Source organism: Pyricularia grisea (assembly GCF_004355905.1).
Source record: "Pyricularia grisea strain NI907 chromosome Unknown Pyricularia_grisea_NI907_Scaffold_2, whole genome shotgun sequence".
In the NCBI taxonomy this organism is placed as follows: Eukaryota; Fungi; Ascomycota; class Sordariomycetes; order Magnaporthales; family Pyriculariaceae; genus Pyricularia; species Pyricularia grisea.
In genome coordinates, this window is record NW_022156717.1 from 7,959,923 (window position 1) to 7,985,632 (window position 25,710).

Below are 25,710 nucleotides of genomic sequence, written 5' to 3' on the forward strand. Positions count from 1 at the left end.
AGAAAAAAAAAAAAAAAAAAAAAAAAAAAAAATTGTACCTTGGATAAATCTTTCTGCGTTGTGGGATTTGTTAGTGGTAAGCTACGCATTTCTGATTGTACCACGAATTAATTTGAGTTAGTGATATCGTAACTGCGACATTTGCCGAGTATAACAAAGGATGAAAATTAGCATTGCTTGAGTGAAATGAATTAGCCTCGAGCACATATTCGGTAGTCAGGACTCGATGGAGTTCCGGTATCTCTAGCCCCCATGAGGGCAGCTGAACATAACACCTCATAACCGGCCATCTGCCGACACACGAATCCGCAGTCATCTTGACCGAAATCCCTAGTACACTTCCCGCGCGCAGATGGACAGCCCTATCGGAAGTTGTTCCCATTGATGGAAAAACCACCACGCTTCTGAAGTGTCACTTACATCAGGTTACGAAAATGCGTTGAACATCAATGAAGTTTGCTCTAATTGCACTTGCAATAGCCTTTGCAAACACGCCCGGCAACTATAGGATGGCTCGCAAATGCGGAGGGGAGTCCCAAGTGCAGCTTCACCCCTGTGGGGCACTGACACGGCTACCGCGCAGAGCAACTGGCCCGGCGACGAGGGGCGACAGGTCAGACTATGAGAGGTTCCTTGACTGCCTCATCCGGAACGTCAAGGCGAGTGGCATGATTCCCGGTCTCAAGGTCGATGTTTGGAACGAACCAAACCTTGACTGCTTCTGGAAGCGCTCCCTGGACCGGTGGCTGGAACTGTGGATACGAACGGTTCGCAAGTTCCGCTCCGACCCCGAGCTGAAGCCGTCTCCCCATGATCGGGCCCCTCCCTCGCCGGGACTCCATCCCCACGACACCCCTGGTGGTGCGAGTATGGTGTACCGCACCGGGGATTGTGATGTCCAAGTGCGCAATCTGGACAAGGCCGGCTTCCCCGGCAGCGGAAGCGTCACTATCCAGATCTGGGGCTTTGATGATACTGGGGCGCGGGGTCAGTCTGATGGGCCTAGTGACCATGGTCAATCTAGACACAACTATAGCGGCGGCCTGCTGAGGATTCCGATTTCCCAGACGGCTGAGGATCGTACCACTGCCTGGGTTTTTGAGTTGTGGAGGTGAACAGCTTGACTGCAGGTTAGTTTGCGATGATTTTCATATTTGGTTCGGTGCAAGTCTCTGACTGTCCCCATGTAAGCCTTTTGTCTTGATCGACGGTTTAACCTGAAATTTCTGTAGCATTGCAATTTTGATTTTTGCGCGAGAATGAGAACTCCACACTGCGGATTGAACCCGGTCATCCTCCATCCTCCACTTAGCTCTGACCTGTCTCTAGATCTAGTTCCTCTTTACCTCGATTCAGACCTTTTAGATCCGATATGGTAGAAAACCCAATAGCTCAACAATTAAATAATCAAGTATTACTCGCTTCGTGTTCCGTCTAAAACCAAAGTACTTGTATTCCGGGAACTGTCATGTTACTATCCTTAGAGTGTTACTAGTAAGGACGGTGCACGATGGGTTTCGGGTTCGTGGCAAAACCGTGCTAACACCGGGCGAACCGATGCCGACCGACGTCGGCACAGCATAACCGATCGTATATACGAGTGTACCTTCCCAATGCGAATGACTCCATCGCCACACCGCTCCATATAATGCTTGATTGAGTTGGCAAAAAATTTTAAGGTAAAGAATAAAAGGGAGAAGGAAAGTATGACTCTGTCGTGACAGAAAATACCAAAAGGTATCAACAACAAAAAGAAAAAAAAAAAAAAAATGTCTAGACTTGCTCTAGCTTTGTCCTGGACGTACCGCTATTTTGGTATATCATCAATTTACGCCACCGGCCGAAATGCCTACCTGATCATCTTGGCGCGCTCGCTGCGCATGTTTGCTTTTGGTACCACGTTTATCCTGGCCCTCTTCTTCAACGAGCTGGGTTTTACAGATTATCAGATCGGCCTGTTCTTCACCCTGACCCTACTCGGAGATGTCATCCTCGGCACCCTTCTCACCTTGGTCGCCGACCACGTCGGACGGCGGCGTATCCTGCTCGCCGGCTCCGCCCTCATGATTGTCAGCGGCGTCATTTTCGCCTACTTTGAAAACTTCTTCATTCTACTGCCGGCCGCAATAGTTGGCGTAATCAGTGCCACGGGCAGCGACTTTGGCCCCTTTAGGTCCATCGAGGAGTCCATGCTCTCGCAGTTGACCACGCCCGACACCAGGGCAGATGTCTTGACGTGGTACGTCACCATAGCCCTGCTTGGCTCTGCTCTGGGCAGCGAGGCTGCTGGGAGAATCATAGACACCTTCCAGAGCCGCCCGGGATGGACGCTGCTTGCTTCTTATCATGCCTTGTTTTGGCTGTATGGGATCATGGGTTTCGTGAATGCCTGTTTGGTGCTACTCATGACGGACGCCTGCGAGCTTGAAGTGGATGACAACGCTGGAGAATATGCTCAGCTGCTGCCGGAAGACGATGGGCGTCTGTCGACTGAGGGAGTGAACGATATCACCACCGATGGTGCGACAGTGGTCAACCCTGAAGATGCGGATCGTGCTACATCCAAGTCGGCCGCTTCTGAAGGCTGGTTCAGAAGGTACTTTGGGTGGATATCCGCATCACTCTCCAACATCTCGGCGCCAACCAGATCTACCATGTACAAGCTGTGGATTCTCCTGGCTCTCGACTCGGTTTCGGACGGCATGGTTCCTCACTCGATAACCAACTACTTTGTGGACCAGAAATTCCACCCGGACAAGTCGACACTCGGCGACGTCCAGTCGACCGCCTCGCTCCTAGGCAGCATTGGCACAATATTTGCGGCCCCGCTGGCGCGCCAGATTGGGTTGATCAACACCATGGTCTTCACGCACGTGCCGTCGTCAGCGGCGGTTCTATTGTTCCCCTGGCCGTCGGCCTTTTGGCTCACAGCTCTACTCCTGTTTGTGCGCACCGGGCTCAACAGCATGGACCAGGCGCCGCGGTCGGCCTTTATCGCGGCAGTCGTCAGGCCGGAGGAGCGGACGGCCGTCATCGGCATCACGGCCATGGTGCGGACACTTGCGGCGACCACAGGTCCAAGCATCACAGGCATTCTGGCGGGTAACAACCGCTTCTGGGTCGCCTTTGTGGTAGCGGGAACGTGCAGACTTACTTATGACTTTGGGCTGTGGATGCTGTTTGTCAACACTCCTTTGAATCAAAATGATGGCGGTAGCGTGTTGGATGATGAGGAGGAGCATGGGACGTCTCAGGGGGCAGATTTGCGGCCTGGAGAGGGGAACGCTGGGATCGTGTCCAAATGATCGTATATCCATTGATCAAGTACAATTTGTGCAGTTTATATGAGCTGATTGGTTGGATTAGTGCTTATTAGATGGGTATATATATAGATAGTAGATCCCTTGGTTATCATGCGACATGTTGACTATGTGCTGAAGCTTGATTCGGGGTGAGTAACCACTCTATATCAAATGACACGAGCCATGACAAAGAAGAAGAAAAATGCAATGCAATGCTTGTATTAACCCCCACCTGCCCAATCAGTGTTAACTGCAAGGGCTGTTTTTTTTTTTTTTTTTTTTTTTTTTTTTTTTTTTTTCCCAAGCTCCGATACAGGCCCCTCTTCAAAGCAACCCGTACCCACCCCTGTCTGCACAGTCAATCATTAACCCCACGTTGATGCTGCTACTTGTCGTCACCGCAGAGGTTGGAACAATTGAGTTTTCTTCACACAAAGGGTTCACTTTTTTTTCCCAAGTTGAAACCTGGCAAACCCCCGTGTGATAAATCTCCATCACCATTGGCTTCTTGTGACGCTTTGTCTATTTTGGCCCAGCATACTACCTATCACAACCAACCACCACCAATACTTTTTTTGGGCGGTTTTCTTGTAAAGGTTGCGAATATATTTGCAGGACAACCAAAAAAAGTTTCAACACTCGGCATTTATCCATCTAAGGAAAGTGTGTGTGCGAGATACTCCATAAAAAAACCGAGCACGCCATTCAAGAAAGCTGCCGGTAGATAGTTGCCAAGTATGGATTTGGTAAATCAGTAAGTATTGTCTTGGTCTGATCTATCCCACCACTATAATACCCTCCCTGATGACTTTTTGCCAACTCTTATTTTCTGTCTTTCATTCCAATATCATGACTAGTACCAAATGGCAACCGTGTTAACAGTCGAAAACAGCCTGGAGGGACGTCTGCTGTTTGCAGTACCAAAGAGTGAGTCACCAAAGGCTATAATCTTGTATTGCAGTCTACAACCCCCCCCATGCGATATATAGTAAACGGGGTCGGCTTTTACATGAGAACTTCATGATAGCGAGGCAGTTGGAAAATCTCCCCTCAAAAAAGAGAGATTTATATATTTTCAACCTTTGAGCCACTGGACAGGTGGGATTGAACCGCCTTCACTGACCATGGTAACCCGGCAAACCACGTAGAGGGCCGCCTCCAGGGCCCATGTCTTAACCTGCTCGAGGGTGCCGACATCCAGTTCCGGCGGGAGAGCCGTCTCGACATCGCGCTGGTCAAGAACCTCCCCATAGCGCTCATCTTCCTGCCGGCCGCCGACATCCCTACATTTGTGGGCGAGGGCCGCGTCGACCTGGGCATCACGGGCACCGACCAGGTCCAGGAGCACGACGCCGGCGTCAGGTCCGTCAACCGCGCCCGCCGCGGCTCCACCAGCACCTTCAACCCGGCCGAGGAGGGCAAGCCGAGGGGTTGCGAGACCGTCATGGACCTCGGCTTCGGCGGCTGCAGGCTCCAGGTCCAGGTTCCCCAAAAGGGCGCCTTCGCCTCGTCCGCCGACTTGGTCGGCAAGAACATCGGTACCAGCTTCGTCCACCTTGCCGAGGAGTACTTTGCCCGCCTGGAGCAGGAGAAGGATGCCGCCACCAACGGGGGTGAGGCTCCTGCCCCGGGTTCGAGGAAGCTGCGCACCAACATCATCGAGCTCAGCGGGAGTGTCGAGGCTGCTTGTGCTCTGGGCGTTGCCGACGGCATTGTCGATCTTGTTGGTATGTGACTGCACATCCTACTGAAAACAGCATCTGAAACCACAACCACCCAGCACATGACATTTACTGACATGTCCCCCACAGAGTCGGGCGAGACCATGAGGGCAGCCGGACTCAAGGCCATCGACACGGTCGTCGACTCGTCTGCCATCCTGATCAAGTCCAAGTCGCCCAGCAACCCGGAGCTGGTGGAGCTGATCGCGTCCCGCATCAGGGGTGTCATCACGGCGCAGAAGTACATCCTGTGCCAGTACAACATCGAGCGCTCCAAGCTGGCCGCCGCCACCGCCATCACGCCCGGCAAGCGCGCCCCCACCATCACCAACATCGACCAGGAGGGCGCCGTCGCCGTCAGCTCCATGGTCGAGAAGAAGAAGATGGCCATCGTCATGGACGAGCTCACCAAGATTGGCGCCACGGATATTCTGTGCCTTTCAATCCAGAACGCGAGGAGCAACTGAGCATATTGTGTTTGTGTGTGTAAATATATAGAAAGAATATACATATAACCTGGTCATCAAATGTAGCGGGTGGGGGCGATGGTATATTGTGGTTTGCGAGCGAAAAATGATTTGGTCGGCGGGAAAATACAATATTTTTTTTTGATCAACTACCCACGATCATTATGAAATGGAACTCATATACAGCACGACAGAGCTACCGAGGAAGAAGGAGAATACAAATATGAGGATGAAACGATAGACCCGCAGTGAGGCGGTACGCTGAAGTAAATCTTTCTCAACATCCCAGAAAAAGTCCATGTAGAGAGGCTTGCTCGTTGCACTTTTAAACAGGATAAATGGCCTCAGAGACGAAGGGCAAAGAGATCTTCAGGAGGCTGCGAATGGTCAGCTGATGAGGTGTGTATTATGTCACAATAAGTCAAGGCAAGTATACACTTGATTGAATGCCTTGAGTCTTTGCCGTACTGGTGAGTTTGAACAGCCTATTGGGGCTATTCAGGACAAGATAGATTTGTTCTGTTTCCTGTGAATGTAGTGATTAAACTTCTCATTGCCCAGCCTGTCAGTGTCTTTCAGGTTCGAAGTCCTGTCATTTCTTGTTTCATTCTGCAATTGCCTCCCTAGCTGAGATGGCATGTCAAAAAGAAGAGGCAATGCCCGCCGGGAATATCAACCAGAAACTGGGGAATAGTTACTTTCTTTTTCCTTGGAGCCATACAATGGTGAACGTCATAGCAACTTGGAGTTGTTGATGATTGTTATGTAGGACACGGCTGCTCCGAGTAGTCAATATGCCATATGATACTCTCAAAGGCAAAACACAGCCTCCAAGCGACCAACCAAGATAGACCAGTAGTTCCCAACACAGTATATCAACCATACAAGAAACTAAAGCGTCAAAACTGAGCCGCAGTTATTGTACACCTTCAATTCCGGAGGCATAAAGTCTTCGTTTAGGATGCACCCATCGAACAATCTCGAAACTTGACATATTGCCTCTTTATCCCGGCTTGATCAGGGCACTTTACTGGGACCAGAAGTTTGTCGCTTCAATTTGCTGCTTTGTCTGTCGGTAGACAGCCGTTCATGGCGAGGCTGGCGAAGGAATGCACGTCTCTCAACATGCAAGGGTTACTAGGTGGATGTTTAGTCCAGATGTAAAGCTTTTGCACAGCTCATGACACAAGGAGGAAGCAGACTAGACCAGCATCCAGGTGAGGCTGGATTTTACCCCTTTCTCCGGCATGAACATCTGATGAGTCTTCAGTGAGTCGGCGGAGTTTCGCCGCCGTGCTCGCGGTTGAGGTCCAGTCCAGAGAAAGTAATCACGGCTCATGCTGGCAGGCAAGACATAGAGGCTCTGTATTATGATGATCTCAGCGAGAGCACAAGTCTCCCATAAGAGGTAAAGACACTGAAAATAACGAGTATACAACTAGGGCACTACATCATCCTCGTCGTCGTCTTCTCCTTCTCAGCCCACACACAGCAGCATCTCCACAAAGCCACCTACCTTCTAGACTCACTCGAAACTCTCAAGTCTTTCGACTTGAAACACTCGCCCGCTACTTCTTACCTAGATTCTTCAACGTCTCTCTTTTGGTTTCTGGTTTTTTTTTTCTTCTTCTTTTCTGTGTAAATTTGTCACCTCTGCTGTTGGATGCCATCCTAGCTCACTCATATCGCGCCCCTTTTTTGTCTACCTGTACATACTCTAGCTAGATCTGAACAGATACTGTATACTTCCTTATATAACTTTCCTGTGATTATACACCTCATTGACTCGGCTCACAAGACTGAAAACGGGTCTAAACAGCCCGGCTCTGCTTACTTTAGTTCATATCCTGAATATTTCTGGCCCCTTCAAAGTCACCCAGCTCCTGGCATATGAGCCGACCGGCCCGCTTCCAATATTCATCAACCTGAGCCTGCGTGAGACCATCCCTCCCCTCGAAGCCCCTGCAGAGAAGCTTGGCATTTTTGAGCAGCACCTCCATGAATCTCACGGCCTGGAGCTGCTCTCCGATGTGTGACCGTCCATAACGCCGCGCTTTGGCCCACTTCCAATCACATATGATCAAGACGTTGCGCCGCAAGTCATCCGTCGCGTCGGCGATCCGGACTTGGTTGTCGTCACCATGGTTCCCAAGCCCAAGCTTGGCCTTGGCCGACGAGAAGAAACCACGAGACTGTTTGCGGCGTCGGGTCTGTCCCGTCTGTACCTCTGATATGAAGCTCTGTGTTGCCTCTATGCAAATTATACAGATATTATTATTGACAGTCCCTTCCCACGTACCGTAGTGTCGGTGCGGGACGGCTTCTGTCGTGTCATGGTTCCCTCCTCCGGTGTTGACGTTGGGCTCGCCGCTCATAGCTCGGGGTTTTGTTTTAGGCTGTACGTGCTCTAATCAGGAGCAAAGGATAAAAGAAATACAGATAAGCGGGGTTGGATGGTCCATTCGCTGATTGAAAAGGGACAACGGTAGGGAATGAGAATATAATACATGGCCCTGGACTCAACGGTCGACATGGTTTTGTGGGTGACTGACCTCGGACTCATGGGTTATGTTCATCCCTCGTTTTGTACTTTAACAGTATTAATGAGTTTATTGGGGATTTCCGTCTCCTTTTCATCGTTTAATACTCAGATGGGAGGTAAACCTCTGAGTGACTTGTCTCCAAAAGCTCGAAAGCAGGTTCTCAAGACTCACTCCAGGTGCTTGCTACCGGTGAGAAGAAAGGTGAAGAACATGGTCTTTTGCAGACTGCAATGGCCAAGACAGACGGCGCATAAGATAGACTGGAGAAGCAAACATGCTCCGCAAGTCATAGCAAAAGAAATCGACGTGAGCAAGCTAAGGCCCGCCAACTCCGCGATCGCAAAAAAAAGTAGTCTCGGTTACATTTGGCTTTGGCTTTGGAAAGCTGATGAGCTATGCTGAATCTGTCACGTTGAAATTAGATGTATTAGCCACATTGAATTTCGAGGCCCATATGTACCAGTCGCTTTGCTCGCTTTGACTGATTGCCCACGCATCACCATGACATATTCAAAAATATGCAACTGGTAACCAAATGGGTCATTTCTCCAGGATTGACGATTAGTCCACCATGAAGTTTTTATTGCTAATGTGTTCTAAACTGGAATTTTAGACATCCCAAATCACAATTCTTCCGTCGACTCCGCTGGAACTCATCTTGACCAGTCCCGAGCCCGACTCTTGGAAGGGGCGGATGGTGGTGATTGTGTTCTGGTGAACAGTCTTGAGCTGCGTGTCATCCTTAACCTTGCCCTTCAGATCCATTTGCCTGAACATATTCAGCGCAGACTCCTCTCGCTCGGCGCCTGCACCGGGGCGGCCCTTTGACTCGAGGGAGCCGCTGAGCTGCCATCCGCCCTCATCACCCCTGAAGCGGAAAGCCTCGCAGTCGTAACCAGCGGCAATGATCTCCGACTCGCCGTTCCAGACGAGCCCCATGAAAGGCAGTAGCTGCGTGTTGATGCTAATCAGCGCACGCGGAGGTTGGTCAGGCCCGCCGGGGTAGACGACCGTGATGGAGCTGTCGTGGGCGGCAAAGGCCAGGGCCTCTCCCGAAGGGGAGAAGGCCACAGCATGAACCCAACCGGCCGAGTTGTTGAGGTACTCGCCACAGACGGTGTTGAAGGGCAGGCGCTCACCCCAGCCGGTTGGCTCGGGCTTGGTGTCGACACCCTTGATGAAGCTGCTGAGGACGCGAGCGTGGGCGTCGGTGGAACCGGCGGCGAGCAGGACCGAGTTGGGGTGCCAGGCCACAGTAGTGATAGTGCTGCGGATGGGCTTCTTCAGGTGCTTGGATACCCACCAGTCGTTCTCCTCCTCAAAGTAGCAGATGGCGATGACGCGATCTCCGGAGCCGACGGCGAACTTGGTCTCGCTGGGCGACCAGCGCACATAGGTGGCCGCTCGGTTGATCCTGAGCAGCACCAGCGTCGGCTTGTATCCGGTGGGAGAGGGTTCCCAGACAAGAGCGTTACGGTCTGTATGAGGAGCACAAAGTTCCAAGTCAACAACCAACCAGTCGAGGACCTTGGTAAAATTCAGAGTAAAGGGTTGCTTGCGGTCACCAACCTTGCGAACAGGTGACGATGCGGCCCGAGTTGGGCGCAATGTCTACACTAGTGACCGTCTTATCGTGTCCCTTGAGCTCATCCTGCAGTCTGAATCCTTTTTCAGCCCTGCCGTAGAGCTCAACGGTCGAGTCGCGAGCGATGGCCAGCGTCTGACGATCGGCCGAGAAGGAGTGGTCGGCGATGGGGTTGTGGAAAAGATGGTGAACTTCGGGAGGCGCCATGATGGGCTGATGGTAGCAAGTGAGCTAAGGTGATAGGAGTGGCTCTCTACTATCACCGTTTGAACACTTGGTTGCGAATTGAGAGGTGAATGAGGTGAGGACGGACTGTGTCAACAACAAACTTAGATGGCAGGTTTCTGTAAGCTTGAACCTCAAGCGAACCTAGGATGACGATACAGTGGGTCCGTATAATGAGGGGCACTCGGCAGCCGAAAACCCTAACCCCTGTCAAGCTTGGCGAAAGCTCCAGCTTCGACAAGCGGCGGAGCAAAAAGCGGAATTGAATTCGAAAGGTTATTGTTGTTGATCCTGCCCAGGCGGACAGAGCCCTGGTTATTTCAGTAACGCGACGGTCGTTCATTAAATTCGGAAGACACCCGCAACTGGTCGCTACTTTAGGGCGGGTCTGCTGCACCATCGCGCGTTCTGCGACTAGGTGTACATAGCGATTTCGAACAAAAGACCATCGGCGCCCTCTAGACTGAGCCGCAAATAAGACAAGATGGCGACAGGCTCGTCCGCGCTTCCTCGCGGAGCACCACCAGCTGGACTACCGTCCAAGGTTGTTCAGATCCCTCCGAACCAGACGTGAGTCTTTCTTAATACACATTTTGTGTGCGCCTCTATCAGCTTTGTCTGGTCATTTTGCTGACGAGTGAGTCTATGCAGCCTCTACGTGCGCAACATCCGCTCGGACAAGGGCTACCAGAAGCAGGACATGAGGACGGCATTATATATGTTGTTTTCTACCTACGGCCCTCTGCTTGATGTCGTGGTACTCAAGACGATGAAGATGCGAGGCCAAGCTCACATTGTGTTTCGAGATATACACGCATCGACGCAAGCGATGCGGTCTCTGGACGGCTTTGATTTTTTCGGCTCCAAGCTAGTAAGTATTCTCAAATATTACCATTACTGTATGTACTGGTCTCTAATACCGGCGCTTTGATTATTTCTAGAAAATCGAATATGCCAAGACAAAGTCAAACACGATCGCAAAGCTGGACGGCACCTTCAAGTTGGTGAACCCGACGGCCGCGACCAACGTCGAGGTCACTGAGCTGCAGCACAGCATCTTCAACGCACCCGTACCCGGAGCTACATCCGCGTCTTCAGGGGCCGCAGGGCTTCCCTCGAAGCCGGTCTCGTCCGCCGACACCGTTATGAAAGATGCCGACGCGCCAGACAGCGGCAGGGGCCAGAAGCGGGGTAGGGATGAGGAGGAGGAGGAGGAGGAGGACAGCGATGTTGCCATGGAGGAAGATAGCGACGATGACTGAGCACCAGCTCCCCCCCAGTGGAGGCGGGCTTCTCTGCGTCATAGTAAAGGGATGCAGTCAACGGAGCCCCTTTCCGTGCCGGGGATCACGACGTGATGAGCAGCGTCAGATACCCACGATACCCCTCCTCGGCTTAGGAGAGTGGAGCTTCGAACATTCGACCCGGTAACCTTAGAGAGAGGCCATCTCCCTTGGAACCCAGAGCCCAACGCACCCGCCCACCAGGCCCAGCCATACCATCAGGTAGTCTTCCTTGGAGCAGTCGAAATTAGACATGGCCTCACCGAGAAGACATGGATGGATGAAGAAGGTTGGGACACCTGTGATGGGATGATGCTGCGTGGCAAAAAGCGGCATGTCAGTCGAGAAATAGTAAAGGCTTTAACATGGTCGCTCATGCATATGCGAAAAGTTCCCCTCCCCCGTGCTTAAGTCTATAGAGGATTTGTTGGTCTTCCACAGCAACTCTTTAGTTGATTATTTTCATGTTCACTCACATCTGCCGAGATGGCTGCGATCGGACCTTGATTCCGGAGCCGCGCCTTGAACTCGTCTGGCACCAAGCGCCGAAAGACCGTCTCAACATCCAGCATCGGTTCGTCCGCTGGCAGCCCGCTCAGGCTGAACCATAGACAAGGCGTGCGGTAAGTTGGATGCAGATGGACTTCGTAAGTCACGCTAGGTGACTCGGCGGCCCGTGACTGTCTAATTACGGCATACTGGGGACATGTTGGTAAGTTACAAATCTGATGTTTGAGCAGTCGCGCCGGAGATATGATCCAAACCCACCTCATCCGCGTCCTCGAGGTCGACCATTCCCTGGTCGCCCGCAATCCATGTCTCGGCCTGTTGGCTTTCCAAAGAGAATCCGCCCAGTTGATCAGATAGTCCGCCGTCGTCAAGCTCAAGCTCCCGCGTCAAGGGGCGCACTATCTGTAAATATGTGCTGTAGTCTGCCCCAAATACAAAGGAAGTTTCCAGGGCAGTCAGGACGTTGAGTCTCCATTGTTGCCTCACAGGGCCTAGAAACGCTTGGCAGTACTTCCTGTCAAGATGATGGCAAATTTCGCCAAATTCTTCAGCGGTCAGAAATGGATAGTTTTTGAATTCAGAACTTTTTCCGGTGGAGAAAGTAGACATTGTAAAAGCAAGATTAATGATATCTGCGCAATATAAGACCAAGCCAAGGTAGGCCAAGTCAAAGGGGAGGCGCTGCGTCCTGGCTCGAAAATATAGGTAGGTAGGGTAGGTAAGGTACTGTACTTGGCATGGAGGGGAATGTTGCATGCATAGTCTGTTTGGAGATTGCGTGGGTCTCTTTGGTCTTTTTACGAGGGGTTCGTATGTGCAGCTTAGTTGCTTAGAGTCTGCTAATATCAAAACATAGGAAACAACCTTGAATTAAAAATAGATTTTACAACTTGCAACCTAGGTACCTTACGAAGTAGTATCTGGTATAAAATACTACCTGCCTTGCCATATGCTTATACTGCAACTAGCTTTTTTTTTTTTTTTTTCTTTTTCTTATTTCGACTCCCATTCACCGTTTGGTGCCTGTCTTTAAATCGAGAAAAAAGCTTGTTTTACATTTTTGTACTACATTTTAGTACACACACTCTTTGAGAATGCTTGGTGCTTTTGCTACAGTCCTCTTCTTGTTTCTAATCTCACTTTTCGACATAACATTTATTGCCGTCCGTAATTATCCGCGCATACTGACGTGCGCGGTAGGTAGGCCCCAGTGCTAAACCAGGTGACTTTTTGTAAAGGCCAAACGTTTCACGCCTGAACTTACGGCAACGCCGCAAGGGACAAACGAGTCCGGATATACATACGCCAACGGTGATGATATTTATCGGTACTATCTAAAGGTTCTCCGCTGGAAACTTTCTATATATGTGAAATCTATCAGTAGGACCAGTCAGGAGTTTAGAGTTTAAAGACACCTTCGATGATTATGGGAACCAATGGGCTTTCAATCTCTCGATGGACTACCCGGCGGAAGAAGTCGTACGGGCGATTCCCATACGTTGGTCGAGTGTGAAGTTCGACCAAATATCGGGGCCTGGAAGTCGTCCCAGATACGTACCCTAGGTAGGTACCTAGTCAATGAGCAATGGGTTGACCCACTAGCCGAAGAAGACGGATGGTAAACTTTTGGATGACGCTGGACGTTTGAATGACGCTGGAACTGGGGCGCATGGAGTAGGGGATTAATTGATACTATTTACAACTTGTTGATTTGATAGTAGCTAGTTCCATTGACTTCACTGCCAGCCTGATCTTCAAAGAATTCCTTGTTTTTGTTGGAATGATTTTGATTGATTTCCAAGACCATCAATTCTTTAACGCATTCAGTGACAAGCTGTCCTCTTTACTGCGTATTGGTCAAAAACGGCGATCCCACGACGCGTTAAAGCATGGCTGTGGAGAACGGGTGGGACCACCAACTAGTTTTAGCGACTCCGACACCCGCAAACAGTTGCGCTTAATTTACCACGTATTCGTAGCTGTCTGTTTACCTTGCCACGATGCCTTGTCCATATTCTCTCCTGTCATTCCAATAGCCTCTTTTTATAGTAATAACCCAATTCGTCTGGGTCGCATTGACCTCGTCGCACTCTTTTTTTTTTCTTCCCCAACCCACCCGCCATCGAATACGGTCGCCTCCCTTTATTCACTACCTGTCTAAATAGTGTACGCAGCAGTATTACAATACCCGCTCAGGTCCGCAGGGGGTTACAGGGCTCGATCCTCTCCGACAAGGATAGGAACGTTTTTTTCTTCTTACAGCTGGCCAAAAAAACTCGGGGAGGGCTCCATCGAGAAAGGGAAACCTGTGGGGCCAGAACAGCGAAAAGCGGTGTTGTTTTCCTTTTCCCCCGTCGATGCCACCTTACATACAAAAAGCTAGACAAAACCGCTACCCACCGAGGACATGTCTTTCGCTGTCCCCAAACATGTGCCGTCGTTTACGAACCCACAGCGAGACTTTGAGGACCGGCTCTGGGCGTCGGCTCAATCCGGGAACAACAATAGCAGGGGGAAACAAGGAGGAGGAGGAGGAGGAGTTCTAGGCAACGTCAGCGGCTACTTCGACTCGAGCAAGCGACACGCCTCCCTGCCCATGTACAAGGACAAACCGTACGCGTATCCGCCGTCTCACCGTCAGCGGCCGGTCTACAGGCGGAAGAGCGGCTTTTTCCTGCTGCTGCTGGCGGTCGTGGCGCTCTTCTACTTGTTCGGTGGCGAGTCGCACAAGGAGAGGGTCAGGGCGCCGCTGAGGAAACTCAGCTGGCTGTCCAATGACAAGAAGGCGCTGCGAGAGGCGGACTGGCTCAAGAGGAGGGAACATGTGGTGGAGGCGTTCGAGCTCAGCTGGGCGGCGTACGAGAGGTACGCATGGGGTTATGACGAGTTCCACCCCATATCCAAGAAGGGCAAGCAGATGGCTACCGGCGGCCTCGGTTGGATCATCGTCGACTCGCTCGACACGATGATGCTGATGAACCTCACCACTCAGCTCAGCCACGCCAGAGAGTGGATCGCCAACTCGTTAAAGTACGAACAGGACCAGGACGTCAACACGTTTGAGACGACGATTAGGATGATGGGCGGCCTCTTGTCGGCGCATTACCTCTCGACGACGTATCCAGACATGGCGCCGCTGAAGGACGACGACGAGGGCGCCCCCGGTGAGGACCTCTACTTGGAAAAGGCAAAGGATCTCGCCGACCGGCTCCTGGCTGCCTTTGACACGCCATCCGGCATCCCATACGCTAGCGTCAATCTAGGCAAGTTTCAAGGGATCGAGTCCCACGCCGACATGGGCGCGTCCTCCACGGCCGAGGCCACGACTCTGCAGCTCGAATTCAAGTATCTTGCCAAGCTCACTGGCGAGAAGCTCTTCTGGGACAAGGTGGAGAAGGTTATGGAGGTGGTGGATAAGCATGCGGGCAAGACAGATGGGCTCGTACCCATCTTCATTTCGCCTTCGACGGGAGAGTTTCAGGGCGAAAACATCCGCTACGGCAGCCGCGGCGACTCGTACTACGAGTACCTCATCAAGCAGTACCTGCAAACTAACAAGAAGGAGAAGGTCTACCTCGACATGTGGGACGATTCGATGGATGGGATGCGCAAGCACCTGGTGACTTACACGAAAAACTCGGGATTCACCATCATTGGCGAGAGGCCGGACGGGTTGAAGGGATCGCTGTCACCCAAGATGGATCATCTGGTCTGTTTCATGCCGGGCACCATCGCGCTGGCCGTTACGGGTGGCAAGACGGAGGCCGAGGCGAGGAAGTCTCGCACGTGGACCAAGCAAAACGAAGAGGACATGCGACTGGCGCGGGAGCTAATGCAGACTTGCTGGGGCATGTACAAGTACATGGCGACGGGTTTGGCGGCCGAGATCACCTTTTTCGATATTGCGACGCCGCCGCTGGCCTACGGTGCACCACACCCTAAGCCGCCGGCCCAGTTGGACCCGAGCCCGGATGCCGAGTGGCGTAACGACTTTGTGGTCAAGGGCCAGGACTCGCACAACCTGCAGCGGCCCGAGACGGTTGAGAGTTTGTTCTACATGTGGCGCATCACGGGTGACGTCAAGTACCGCGAGTGGGGTTGGGAGATGTTCAAATCTTTCATGAACCACACGGCGGTCGAGGATAATGGCGGCTTTACGAGTCTTTCAAACGCCAACACGATACCGCCTGCGACGCGAGATAATATGGAGAGTTTTTGGCTGGTGCGTATTAATTTTTGTCCCACCCTGCCTTGCTTCATGTCGTGCTTAAAACTAACGGTGAACATGGGGTTGACAGGCTGAAACGCTAAAGTACTTTTACCTGCTATTCTCTCCGAACGATGTCCTTCCCCTTGAAAGTGTAGTGATCAACACAGAGGCACATCCGCTGCCGAGGTTCGACATGGGGCCGTTATTTTCGACCGGATGGAGTCGTGGTTCAAAGGAGTCCAAGAAGGAGGATGTTAAGAGTACAAAGTCATAACAGTAACTGAAATGCGTTTTTTTGGGCACGAAGCAAGAAAAAAAAAAGATTTAATAGTCTGTTCTACTTAGGACCATTGTACTACAATATAATGTGATGCTTAAAATGGCACAAATTTTGTTCTTCTTTTTGTCGACTCTGGAACTATCTGATCTCGCCGAGGAAGCACACGAGGATTACCTGACATCTGATGTTCTACGTCCAAGGGTTTTTTTTCTTCTTCTTTCCCCCCCTCTTTTGACTACAACGGGCCGACACGTGGGACTTGGACTCGGGGCAAGGGTTAAACTCAACCCATGCGCAAGTGCACGATAGTTGGGATCTAGTCTGGATAGAAATAAGTCCGAAACCCAATCTAAATGGCAAAAATGCTATCAACAACTCCCGATGCAATGCAATGTTGTAGAATCAGACCGATCATCTCATCTGTTGTGTTCCCGACCAGGCGGAACGTCTACTGTACGGAGAGATTTTATTTCACAACGCGGAAGCTATCCGTTCATAACTCAAAAGAAGCCAAGGGGAAAGAAAGAATAAAAAAGCAATCCGGTTGAGCCCCGCCCCTACCAACCTCTCGGTAATTGAACAGCTACAGAATGTTACAATCTTTTTTTTTTTTTGTCCCTCTTAGGATACAAGCTTGACAAGGTAATTATTATCGCACGATTCTTGGCGACCACACTATACAACGCGTGGCACCACATCATCCCACGGACCTCGGTGGACAAACTTGGGAATAAGGTAGGATCGGTCTACCAAGTATGCTGACTTGGGGCGGGATGCTGGGCACACGACGTGACGAGACGGGAAAAAGGGCTAGCCTCGGAGGGGGACCTTGTCAGGATAAGAGAGGATAACGGTCTGCGGGATGGCGCAGAAGGGTCCAATAGGATGTGGTTTGCCCAGCCTTTTACCGAGAGTCACCCTGTTTGGTCGATTGATTGCTCTTTGCAACATTGGGGGAAAATGCTGCAACATTGCGAACGTGCATGGGAAATCAATCAATCATTTTATGGGTTGGGGATTGCGGTTGGGTAAGGTAGGTAGGTAGGTAGGGGTGCTGATTACAGGTACAGTATACAGTGCAGGACACCCTCCCCTTATCCTTTTTCTTGATCGGTTCCGAAAAAAAAGAAAAAAGAAAAGAAAAATGAAGAAAGGGTAATGTGGTATTATTCTCACCACCCTCAATCTCATCTCCAAATTCCCAATCTTCACCTATCACTTCACACACACACATTTGTTTTGTATTTGTATCTTTCTCTGTCTTTTTTTCTTCCTTGTTTGACATTGGACCTTCTTCTTGACCGAGACAGGAAGCTCATTTCCATGTGTCATGCTTGCCACTCTCGAAAAAACCAGCTTTCTCAAGGTAGAGAAGATACGATCGGGTCTGTCTGAAATGGCCTGCAGCGAGCCAAGTCATTGTTGGCACGGCTATGACTGCTCCCCTCTTGAATAATAATTTTGCCTCGAGTAATACCTTGGGCCCAATCGCAAAGACTGACAGTGCAACACTTACTTGCCCGGAGAAAGTCACAAGAGGCTCGACACTGAGTGAGTGACACAGAATCAAAACCGGGGTCGCCGCTAAGAAAAAAGAAGCGCGAGTGGGAAAAAAAAAGAACATCGTCAGTCAGCATACAGTACAGCACATTACATACAACAGTACCTATACACAAACAAAATCCTACTGGCGTCCTTATCAACCACAACCAAACAGCTCTCCACAATATTTTCACCTGGCAACCAACAATCACAAGCCAGTATTTTTTTTTTTTATACAAATCAAAGATACAGTATCAATCGTTGTCCGAATCCACTTTTGCCTGTTCCTTCCAGCAATCCCTATCCCGACCTGTCTTGTCTGTCTTTACTACAACGATAGAACCCCGTTCCCCCGGATCCGCCCCATCCCACATAGCTCCACAACGCGATTCGCTGGGGTTTGTTTCAAAGGAACCCAGACCAAAAGATCGCTCACCCACCCACTTGTGTGCCTGCCTTACTTGCCCACCTGCTTGTGCCCGCAAGCCAGGCTTGACCGCCGTCAACTCGACCCTGTCTGCGCCTGATTTAGAGGTCGCAAGCAACGGCGAGTCCCGAAGCAAAGGGCCGACGCCGACCACGGGAAACTCCGAATCCAGGGTTGTAGGGGAGGGGGACGACGGGGGAGACAGAAAGAAAGAACTAGACGGGAGTTGATAGAGGGATAAAGCGTTTGATCATTCTCATCTAATCTGTCTGGCCTGTCACTCTGTTATCTATCTCTCCACCGAACCAAACGAAAAACCGCCGCCACCCGCTCGCCAGTCACTCTGTCTCCCTTCTTTTTTTTTTTCTTTTTTGTTTTACCTCTGTCAGACATACAACAACCCGTATTCGCAACTGCTGAGCAGATTATACAACACCCCTCCGATCCTGCAGCATGCCCTCGGAGGGGGACATCGAGATGCACAGTCTCGCCGCCAAGGAGGACATAATGCTGGCCCACCAGGGCAGCAGCAGCAACCACAGCATGCGCCGCGAGCCCGTATACGACGACAACACGCGCGGCCCCAGCGCCCTCCGCCGCTGGGCCGACAGCTTCCGACGCGATCCAGGAATCCGCATCACACCAAAGGAGGTCCCCGTGTACCTCGACCGCGATCAAGTGCACCACCACCACCATGACCACCACGAGCAGTACCACCACCCACCGCCGCCGCTCCCGCCCCAGGTGCCCATGCGCGAACACGATGGCGAGCGATACTACGACCTGCGAAGCGCCACCCTGGCCACCGTCAACACGGGCCTTTCGCGCGAGCTCAAGGGCCGCCACCTGCAGATGATAGCCATAGGCGGCTCCATAGGTACCGGTCTGTTTGTCGCCTCCGGCAAGGCCCTGAGCACCGGCGGACCGGCCTCAGTCTTGTTGGCATATGGTATCATCGGCGTCATGCTGTACTGTACCGTGCATGCTCTCGGCGAGCTGGCCGTCGTCTTTCCAGTTGCCGGTTCTTTCTCGGCATTTTCGACCCGCTTTCTTGATCCTTCCTGGGGGTTTGCAATGGGATGGAAGTAAGTTGACGCTCCCAGTTTCCCGAATGAGAGGGTTTTATGTGGTAGTGGAAATAAGATGGAAGCCGTTTATTTTTTTTTATTTTTTTTTTTCTTGTTGCTTCGCAATCTTAACTTTGTGGCGTGCGCTAACATGAGACAACCCGCCCGATACAGCTACGCCCTACAGTGGCTTGTCGTTCTACCCCTTGAAATAATAGCAGCATCCATGACTATTCAATACTGGGATCCCAGCGTGAAAAGGGCTGTCTTTGTAGCAGTATTCCTAGTAGTCATATTGGTCATAAACTTGTTCGGCGTCAAGGGCTACGGTGAAGCGGAATTTATATTTGCCATAGTCAAGGTTACGGCTGTCATCGGCTTCATGTGAGTACTGACGAAAACCTAAACTGCCGCGAGCCAGCTTTAATTCTAATGCGCAATATGTTTGACAGACTACTGGGTATCGTCATCAACGTCGGCGGCACAACAACAGAGGGATATATCGGGACCAAGTATTGGCAAAACCCGGGCGCATTCAACAATGGTTTCAAGGGGCTATGCTCCGTCTTTGTCCAGGCCGCCTTTGCCTTTGCCGGCACGGAGCTCGTCGGCCTCGCAGCCGCCGAGACGGCAAACCCACGAAAATCCCTCCCGACGGCCATCAAGCAGGTATTTTGGCGCATCACGCTCTTCTACATCGTGGCCCTGACCATCGTCGGCTTCCTGGTGCCGTACGACTCGCCGCGTCTGCTGGCAAGAAACATCGCCGACGCCGCCGCATCGCCCTTTGTCATTGCCATCGAGAGCGCCGGCATCGAGGTGCTCCCCTCGGTCATGAACAGCGTCATCCTCATCGCGGTGCTCAGCGTAGGCAACAGCGCCGTCTTCGGCTCCAGCCGCACCCTCGCCGCCCTCGCCGACCAGGGCCAGGCCCCGCGCGTCCTGGCCTACGTCGACCGCCGCGGCCGGCCCCTCGTCGCCATCCTCCTCAGCATGTCCATCGGCCTGCTCGCTTTCGTCGCCGACTCGGACATACAGCAGGAGCTGCTCGACTGGCTCCTCGCCATCTCGGCTCTCAGCTCCATCTTCACCTGGGGCAGCATCTGCCTGTCGCACATACGCTTCCGCCGCGCCTGGGCCATGAAGGGCCGCTCGCTCGGCGACCTGGCCTTTCGCGCCCAGCCGGGCCTGACCGGCTCCTGGATCGGCTTCCTCCTGAACGCCATCTTCCTCATCGCCCAGTTCTGGATCGGCGGCTGGCCGCTCCCCTCCACCACCGGTGAGGAGCAGACCTCGCTCTTCATCGCCGGCGAGTTCTTTCTGCAGTGCATGGCCATCCCCATCGTCCTCATCATGTGGCTCGGCCACAAGCTCTACTACCGCACCAGCTTTGTCCGGGCAGAAGACATGGATATCGACACGGGCCGCCGCGACTTTAACCTCCCTATTCTAATGGCCCAGGAGTATGAGGAGAAGCGTAACTGGCCGCGCTGGAAGCGTCTGTATAGGTTCTTTTGCTGATTTGGTCATTGAGGGGTTTTTTTTTATAGGGGCGTTTATTATTTTTTATTTTTTCTCTATAACTTTCAAAAACCTGAAAGCAAGTGTCCTCTTTTTTTGGTTTATTTGCGCTTTTTGCCTCACGACTTTTTAATGTCTCGTTTGTGCGAATAAAGAGGCTCTCATTAGAGCCTTTTTTTTTTTTTTTTTCCAGCAACTATTCCCTCCCCACCCCGTACCATTTTGTCTCCTTCCTTCTCATGTATGTAATTATATATACCCCACGTACGCGACCATGAACAATACAACCATGACCTCGAAAGATAAGAGGCACCTTACTTGTCAGTATTTTGTGTTGTTTTGTCAGTGAGAAACAGCCAACGCAGTGGTCAGGTACATAATCTGCGCTTGTTCATGTCACCAACTCAATATATGGGGACCAGCTCACACTGAAACGTAATCACAGAGTTTGTACAAAAGAAAGGCTTCCAAGAGAACTATGAAGGTAAAAATACATTCGCTAAAGCGACCCAAACACAATATTGTCAAACAAACCGGTCTTTATGCGGCAACCCCATCTCCCCAAGCAAATTCAATTTGGGTATAAAAGTAGCAGACCAAGGTATAAGACAACAATAATGTGTACAACAGCCTCCCCTACATCATCTAAGATGTAGGAGAAGGTCGCAAACTAAAAGGAGAACTTCTTCAGCATGTTTCTCTGCTGTCTAAAGGAAAACGCCATGTATCCCTTCTTTTGTGCGCGCTTAGCCAAAGAAATAAACACGATAGAAGGTCATTTCGTAGCATGTATGTATGCATCACATCGTCATCAATGTCAAATATGGACAAGGACAAGGATAGGACAAAGGAGATAGAGCGTGATTACCATAGGGTCGCAAGACGAAAGGCTGACCCTCTGATGTCCGCGCTGCAGTGAGACTAGAAATCCCAGAAGCTACCCGCCGTAGGCTTGTGGGCGGCACCCTGCTTCTTCGTCACGGGGCGAGGGGCCTCGTCCTCGGAGTCGGGATCTCCAAAGATGTAGTTGCGGGAGGAACCCTTCTTACCGCCCACTGTGGAACATAATTGTTAGTGAATGATTACCAAAGCTCCACTTCAGCTACCAAGCTCCGTGTCACACTTACTTCCATCGCCACCAATCGCGATGCCCTGGTCTTCTCCCTTCCTGGCACCAAGAAGATCAGGCTGGCTGTTCTCCTTCTGTGAAACAGGCGACTTGTCGTATGCCGACCAGTTCGACTCCATCATCTTGACCGCCTTCTTGCGACCCTCGGGGACGCCCCTTGGGTTCTCTCCCTGGTTAGGGCTGTTATCAGTGATTCCGAAGTGCGGATCAAAGTCGCGACGCCTATCCCTGACGTTGGTGATGTTGCCCAATGCTCGAGGATCGGGACCGTCGGGGGTACTGCCGTCCTCGTTGTACACGTTGTTCTTATACAGACCCAAGCCCTCATTGTGGCCAGCGCCACGCGGGCGGCCGGGTGGGCGCGGCTCTCCGTCTGGGCCGTCATCTTGAAGCTCAAAGTGCGTCTCGGCATCACGTCGGGGCTTGGGCGGAGCGGGTTTTCGTGCGGCCGGAGTCTCAGTGATGGCGTCATCGTTCTCGGTGCTCCAGTGCCGGACGTCCTGAGAGCGCTGAGGACGTCCTCGAGGCTTTTGGGGAGTAACAAAGTCCTTGAAGTCCCACTGGCTGTTGTGTTTGCCCCTCTTGACCTTGTCGAACTCGGTTCCAGGGACGGGCGCATCCCGTGGGTCTGAACCGTCGGCGAACTCGAAATGCTCATACTTCTTGGGGTTTGGCTTGTACTGGCGTTCGGGGGACTTGTGGTGCACTGGTGAATCCGGCTCTTCCTCCTCGTTCGTCTCAAAGAGTCGCGGTTGCGGGAAGTGCTTGCCTGCGCCAGCCTTGGGGGCTATGCCTTTGGTTGGCGAGACGGGGCGGCCGGGAGAACCTTCCTCGGAATCCTCTGGCTCATCGCCCAGGATTTCGGTGAAAGAGCGCTGGTGGGGACGCGTCTTGCCTGCGTACGGAGATATGACTGCTCCAATCTCGACCTCCTCTTGCTCGGCGCGCGGGGCGAAGAGGTTCAACGAGGCGTGCGGGTCGCGCATGGCGTTTGTGGAGGTGGCACGCGAGCGAACAGGGAGGTCTCCACCAGAGGCGTCGGCCTCACCCTTGATGCACTTGGCAATAAGCTTGATCTGCTCAGCGCTGTCGCGGATGGGCCAGTTACGGCCACTCCTGCCAATGACATCAACCTGCTTGAGGAGCGAGCCCTGGTCCCATGACTGGCGGATTTGGACAATCTTGCCGTCTGAGTCGAATGCGACAATGTGGGTCTGTGAGGACAGAGTGGTCAGTGAGTGACGACATTAACTAGTGTAAATATCTGGCGCACGTACAATGCACAGCTGAATCTTGCGATCAGCCAGGAAGTTGTCGTCTAAGCCGGGAAGATATGGTCCTCCACTAATGACAAACTCGAGGGAGGTGTCCATCTCAATGGCCAGTGCAAGACCGTCGCGGCCCTCAATTGCCGAAAGGAGCGTCTCTTTGTTCTTCTTGACATGGCTGTGCAACCCGCTCAGGTGCTTCACGACTTCGGCGGCACCAGAGATGCTTGTTGTCGTCGTAATGTAGTTGAGCGTGGCTTTCTCGGCGAGGGCGGTCGCGTTTGGCGCAGTAAGAAACTGCACGTATGCGGCTTGTAGCGCCATTGTGATGTGATGCAGGATTCCGGGCAAGGGTGGCAGCTGAGGTCTGGTTTCGGGGCTTGGTGGGAAAGTCAAAAAGAAAACAGTGGCGTCGACGACGACGTCTCTTTTGTGCGCCCAGCAGCAAGCAGATAGGTTCTACGAGAAGGTTGACGAAGTAGATACCTTAATGGGTAAGCTAGTTCGGTAAGGTAGTACCTTAATCTAGGACTGAGGGTGAGGTAAGGTAGGTAGTTTGGGGATTAAAACCCAAGTGGACAATAGAAAGCGAGTGTTTGTATTCTTGGGGGTGGGCAATAATCAACTCGCCCAAAAACGCGTCAAGCCTGTGACAACAACAAAAAAAAAAAAAGTAAACAAAGTGTAGAAGGGAAGAAAATAGGACGAAGAAGGCGACAAGTAGACGGGATTGGACTATTTTGCCAGCAAGGAAACCAAGATCCGAAACTTAGAAACGGCTGGGGCTGTTGCATGTATTCGTGCAGGCAATAGTGGAGTCGCAGGCAATGGAAATTGGGGGGAAAGGGGGGGCGACAAACAAACTTCTTGGTCTGTTATTGACATGCATTACGCCGCTTGATCCTTCCAGGGTTGATGTCGTTTGTTATGTGAGATTACCCTCTCAAAGTCTCGCCTTGCTCTGTGGGCCGTGGTGGGGTGTCTCTTCTCCTTCCTTCCTTGTCCTTGGTTGTCGGTACTAGCAGTCGAGGCCTAGAAGTAGTTGCAACGCAGGTACCGATGAATCGGCTCCAGATCGTTGGACCCGCAAGAGCTTGTGGGAGTTTTGCTCTGCCATCTCGGCGAAGCCATCCGTTAATTCAATCGCATCAATCTCGGCCTTGTCCGCAATTTACCAGATGGGCCGGACGCATCACTGTGCTACAGCCATTCTTTGCTACTCAACCCTGGGCAGACATCAGCACTTGGTTTGCTTTGCAACTCTGTAATTAGCAGGTTTTAATGCAGCGAAGACAGGATCGCAGTTACATCCCGCCTCATGAACCGAACTATCGGCGGCACAAGAAAATGTTCCATGATGGATGGTGGAATAGGGTAGCGCGCGCGCCTCTGGCCTTAGCTAGCCAGCCTTACTGTGCTAGCGTATCGCCAAGCCTTACCTTGGTCTTTTTTTTTTTCTTTCTCTTTCTTCTCAACCCGAGCGTAATTGTAGAGAGAGCACCTAACGTTGTGACTGGTAGGTACTACGGAGTACGAAGTAACGTGAGCACTAGCCAAAAAAGCCACACCCAAGAAATGCGTTTCAGGACCTACTGTCCCCTTGTTTGTTTCACCTTCTCATGTCGTCTAGTTTAATCCAAGCCACAACCCACAACCCATTTTTGTGTTTGTACCATCTGCATTAAAATGTGATCGACTTTGAGCTGAGTCACAGCCGCCTGCAAGAACCCATCTTCCAAAACTATCGTCTCTACAAAGACGACATGTGTGCAACCAAAAGACTCTCATCTCAATCGCCATGTCGATGGAATGTCATCTGATAGTCGGCAGTTTCAGGTCGGGCAGGCTCTCCGCGCATATCATCATCCTACATGGTGGCATGGCTAAGCAGCATGCAGCTCCACAAAGAGCCGCACAAACAACGGCCAGACATGCCGTCTGCGTCAGCCTACCTAATGGCACTTTCAAGTGAAAGTTGCTTCCTGTATATAGCTTACGCCCTAGCCCCAAAGTCTCGTCGATCCGCTGTCCATATAACCGCGATGTGTCTTGAATTGATGTCATCCCAATCACCGCCCTTCCCCATACCACAGCATATACAAAACAAACCATGGTCGTCCAAGTCTCTTGTCCCGCCAACGCGGAAACTCACAGCCATACACCGCCTTCCGAGCAACCACAAATACCAACCAGGCCAAAGGTTCACTCGATGCGTTACCACTCAAGCAACGTTTATGTTGGCACGACGACCATGCCATCAGCATTCTCGGTCCGACCTGCCAGCGGCACCAGCAACCCAGATGACACTAGTGATTACATAGTCGAGCTCTTTTACCATCGCAACAGAGCCTGTAGTCTTTACCGGACCGAGGACGACTTTCGGGCTCTTGTCAGCGGAATCATGTCCAGCAACGTCGTGCCCAACATGCCCTCACTGACGTCGCCCCCAAGAGTCCAGGATCTGGAGGCTGCATTGGCCCTCGCAATCCGAGCAGACCGAACGGGATGTGCGGTCGAATATTTCCTGAGGCGGCGCATGGAGGACTGTGGTGGAAGCTGAATGGGATACCGGGGATTAAGGATTTAATGACGAAGGAGTATAGATCTTCGTGGTGGTTAGAGGTCGTAAC

General features: G+C 51.8%; 11 protein-coding genes across 11 annotated transcripts; 7 read left to right on the forward strand and 4 right to left on the reverse strand.

The window, feature by feature from the left end:
* Positions 1 to 449: 449 nt before the first annotated feature.
* On the forward strand, positions 450 to 1,115 carry PgNI_04964 (uncharacterized protein; the record flags this gene model as incomplete). Its single annotated transcript, XM_031125005.1, has 1 exon — positions 450 to 1,115. The coding sequence occupies one exon, from the start codon at positions 450 to 452 to the stop codon at positions 1,113 to 1,115; it is 666 nt and encodes a 221-aa protein (XP_030984947.1).
* A 654-nt stretch (positions 1,116 to 1,769) lies between these two features.
* Positions 1,770 to 3,305, forward strand: PgNI_04965 (uncharacterized protein; the record flags this gene model as incomplete). Its single annotated transcript, XM_031125006.1, has 1 exon — positions 1,770 to 3,305. One exon carries the CDS (start codon positions 1,770 to 1,772, stop codon positions 3,303 to 3,305), a length of 1,536 nt encoding a protein of 511 aa, XP_030984948.1.
* An 860-nt stretch (positions 3,306 to 4,165) lies between these two features.
* Positions 4,166 to 5,681, forward strand: PgNI_04966 (uncharacterized protein; the record flags this gene model as incomplete). The annotated part of the gene is made up of 3 exons (XM_031125007.1): positions 4,166 to 4,229; positions 4,451 to 5,029; positions 5,114 to 5,681. 3 exons carry the CDS (start codon positions 4,166 to 4,168, stop codon positions 5,488 to 5,490), a joined length of 1,020 nt encoding a protein of 339 aa, XP_030984949.1. The 3' UTR covers positions 5,491 to 5,681.
* Positions 5,682 to 7,325: 1,644 nt separating this feature from the next.
* On the reverse strand, positions 7,326 to 7,865 carry PgNI_04967 (uncharacterized protein; the record flags this gene model as incomplete). The annotated part of the gene is made up of 2 exons (XM_031125008.1): positions 7,326 to 7,741; positions 7,790 to 7,865. 2 exons carry the CDS (start codon positions 7,863 to 7,865, stop codon positions 7,326 to 7,328), a joined length of 492 nt encoding a protein of 163 aa, XP_030984950.1.
* Positions 7,866 to 8,387: 522 nt separating this feature from the next.
* On the reverse strand, positions 8,388 to 10,042 carry PgNI_04968 (uncharacterized protein). Its single transcript, XM_031125009.1, has 2 exons — positions 9,603 to 10,042; positions 8,388 to 9,511 (listed from the first exon to the last, which is right to left on the reverse strand). The coding sequence occupies exons 1-2, from the start codon at positions 9,823 to 9,825 to the stop codon at positions 8,643 to 8,645; spliced, it is 1,092 nt and encodes a 363-aa protein (XP_030984951.1). The 5' UTR covers positions 9,826 to 10,042; the 3' UTR covers positions 8,388 to 8,642.
* Positions 10,043 to 10,136: 94 nt separating this feature from the next.
* On the forward strand, positions 10,137 to 11,532 carry PgNI_04969 (uncharacterized protein). Its single transcript, XM_031125010.1, has 3 exons — positions 10,137 to 10,413; positions 10,495 to 10,714; positions 10,785 to 11,532. The coding sequence occupies exons 1-3, from the start codon at positions 10,328 to 10,330 to the stop codon at positions 11,103 to 11,105; spliced, it is 627 nt and encodes a 208-aa protein (XP_030984952.1). The 5' UTR covers positions 10,137 to 10,327; the 3' UTR covers positions 11,106 to 11,532.
* Positions 11,277 to 12,245, reverse strand: PgNI_04970 (uncharacterized protein; the record flags this gene model as incomplete). Its single annotated transcript, XM_031125011.1, has 3 exons — positions 11,277 to 11,441; positions 11,603 to 11,824; positions 11,895 to 12,245. The coding sequence occupies 3 exons, from the start codon at positions 12,243 to 12,245 to the stop codon at positions 11,277 to 11,279; spliced, it is 738 nt and encodes a 245-aa protein (XP_030983805.1).
* A 1,380-nt stretch (positions 12,246 to 13,625) lies between these two features.
* PgNI_04971 (uncharacterized protein) lies at positions 13,626 to 16,249 on the forward strand. The gene is made up of 2 exons (XM_031125012.1): positions 13,626 to 15,858; positions 15,935 to 16,249. The coding sequence occupies exons 1-2, from the start codon at positions 14,044 to 14,046 to the stop codon at positions 16,118 to 16,120; spliced, it is 2,001 nt and encodes a 666-aa protein (XP_030983804.1). The 5' UTR covers positions 13,626 to 14,043; the 3' UTR covers positions 16,121 to 16,249.
* A 1,024-nt stretch (positions 16,250 to 17,273) lies between these two features.
* PgNI_04972 (uncharacterized protein) lies at positions 17,274 to 20,683 on the forward strand (the record flags this gene model as incomplete). Its single annotated transcript, XM_031125013.1, has 3 exons — positions 17,274 to 19,180; positions 19,337 to 19,546; positions 19,615 to 20,683. The coding sequence occupies exons 1-3, from the start codon at positions 18,549 to 18,551 to the stop codon at positions 20,681 to 20,683; spliced, it is 1,911 nt and encodes a 636-aa protein (XP_030983803.1). The 5' UTR covers positions 17,274 to 18,548.
* Positions 20,684 to 21,130: 447 nt separating this feature from the next.
* PgNI_04973 (uncharacterized protein) lies at positions 21,131 to 23,957 on the reverse strand. The gene is made up of 3 exons (XM_031125014.1): positions 23,090 to 23,957; positions 21,811 to 23,026; positions 21,131 to 21,738 (listed from the first exon to the last, which is right to left on the reverse strand). The coding sequence occupies exons 1-3, from the start codon at positions 23,402 to 23,404 to the stop codon at positions 21,605 to 21,607; spliced, it is 1,665 nt and encodes a 554-aa protein (XP_030983802.1). The 5' UTR covers positions 23,405 to 23,957; the 3' UTR covers positions 21,131 to 21,604.
* A 1,233-nt stretch (positions 23,958 to 25,190) lies between these two features.
* Positions 25,191 to 25,640, forward strand: PgNI_04974 (uncharacterized protein; the record flags this gene model as incomplete). Its single annotated transcript, XM_031125015.1, has 1 exon — positions 25,191 to 25,640. One exon carries the CDS (start codon positions 25,191 to 25,193, stop codon positions 25,638 to 25,640), a length of 450 nt encoding a protein of 149 aa, XP_030983801.1.
* Between the last annotated feature and the right edge of the window lie 70 nt (positions 25,641 to 25,710).

Bases quoted from the DNA above. Each gene is read 5' to 3' on its own strand.
- PgNI_04968 (XM_031125009.1), bottom strand. From the start codon at position 9,825: ATGGCGCCTCCCGAAGTTCACCATCTTTTCCACAACCCCATCGCCGAC. The intron at 9,512-9,602 runs GTTGGTGACCGC...CTCCTCATACAG, and splicing joins CATCGTCACCTGTTCGCAAG to ACCGTAACGCTCTTGTCTGG.
- PgNI_04969 (XM_031125010.1), top strand. From the start codon at position 10,328: ATGGCGACAGGCTCGTCCGCGCTTCCTCGCGGAGCACCACCAGCTGGA. The intron at 10,414-10,494 runs GTGAGTCTTTCT...GAGTCTATGCAG, and splicing joins CAGATCCCTCCGAACCAGAC to CCTCTACGTGCGCAACATCC. The intron at 10,715-10,784 runs GTAAGTATTCTC...GATTATTTCTAG, and splicing joins ATTTTTTCGGCTCCAAGCTA to AAAATCGAATATGCCAAGAC.
- PgNI_04971 (XM_031125012.1), top strand. From the start codon at position 14,044: ATGTCTTTCGCTGTCCCCAAACATGTGCCGTCGTTTACGAACCCACAG. The intron at 15,859-15,934 runs GTGCGTATTAAT...TGGGGTTGACAG, and splicing joins ATATGGAGAGTTTTTGGCTG to GCTGAAACGCTAAAGTACTT.
- PgNI_04973 (XM_031125014.1), bottom strand. From the start codon at position 23,404: ATGGCGCTACAAGCCGCATACGTGCAGTTTCTTACTGCGCCAAACGCG. The intron at 23,027-23,089 runs GTACGTGCGCCA...CTGTCCTCACAG, and splicing joins GCAAGATTCAGCTGTGCATT to ACCCACATTGTCGCATTCGA. The intron at 21,739-21,810 runs GTAAGTGTGACA...TATGTTCCACAG, and splicing joins CGCGATTGGTGGCGATGGAA to TGGGCGGTAAGAAGGGTTCC.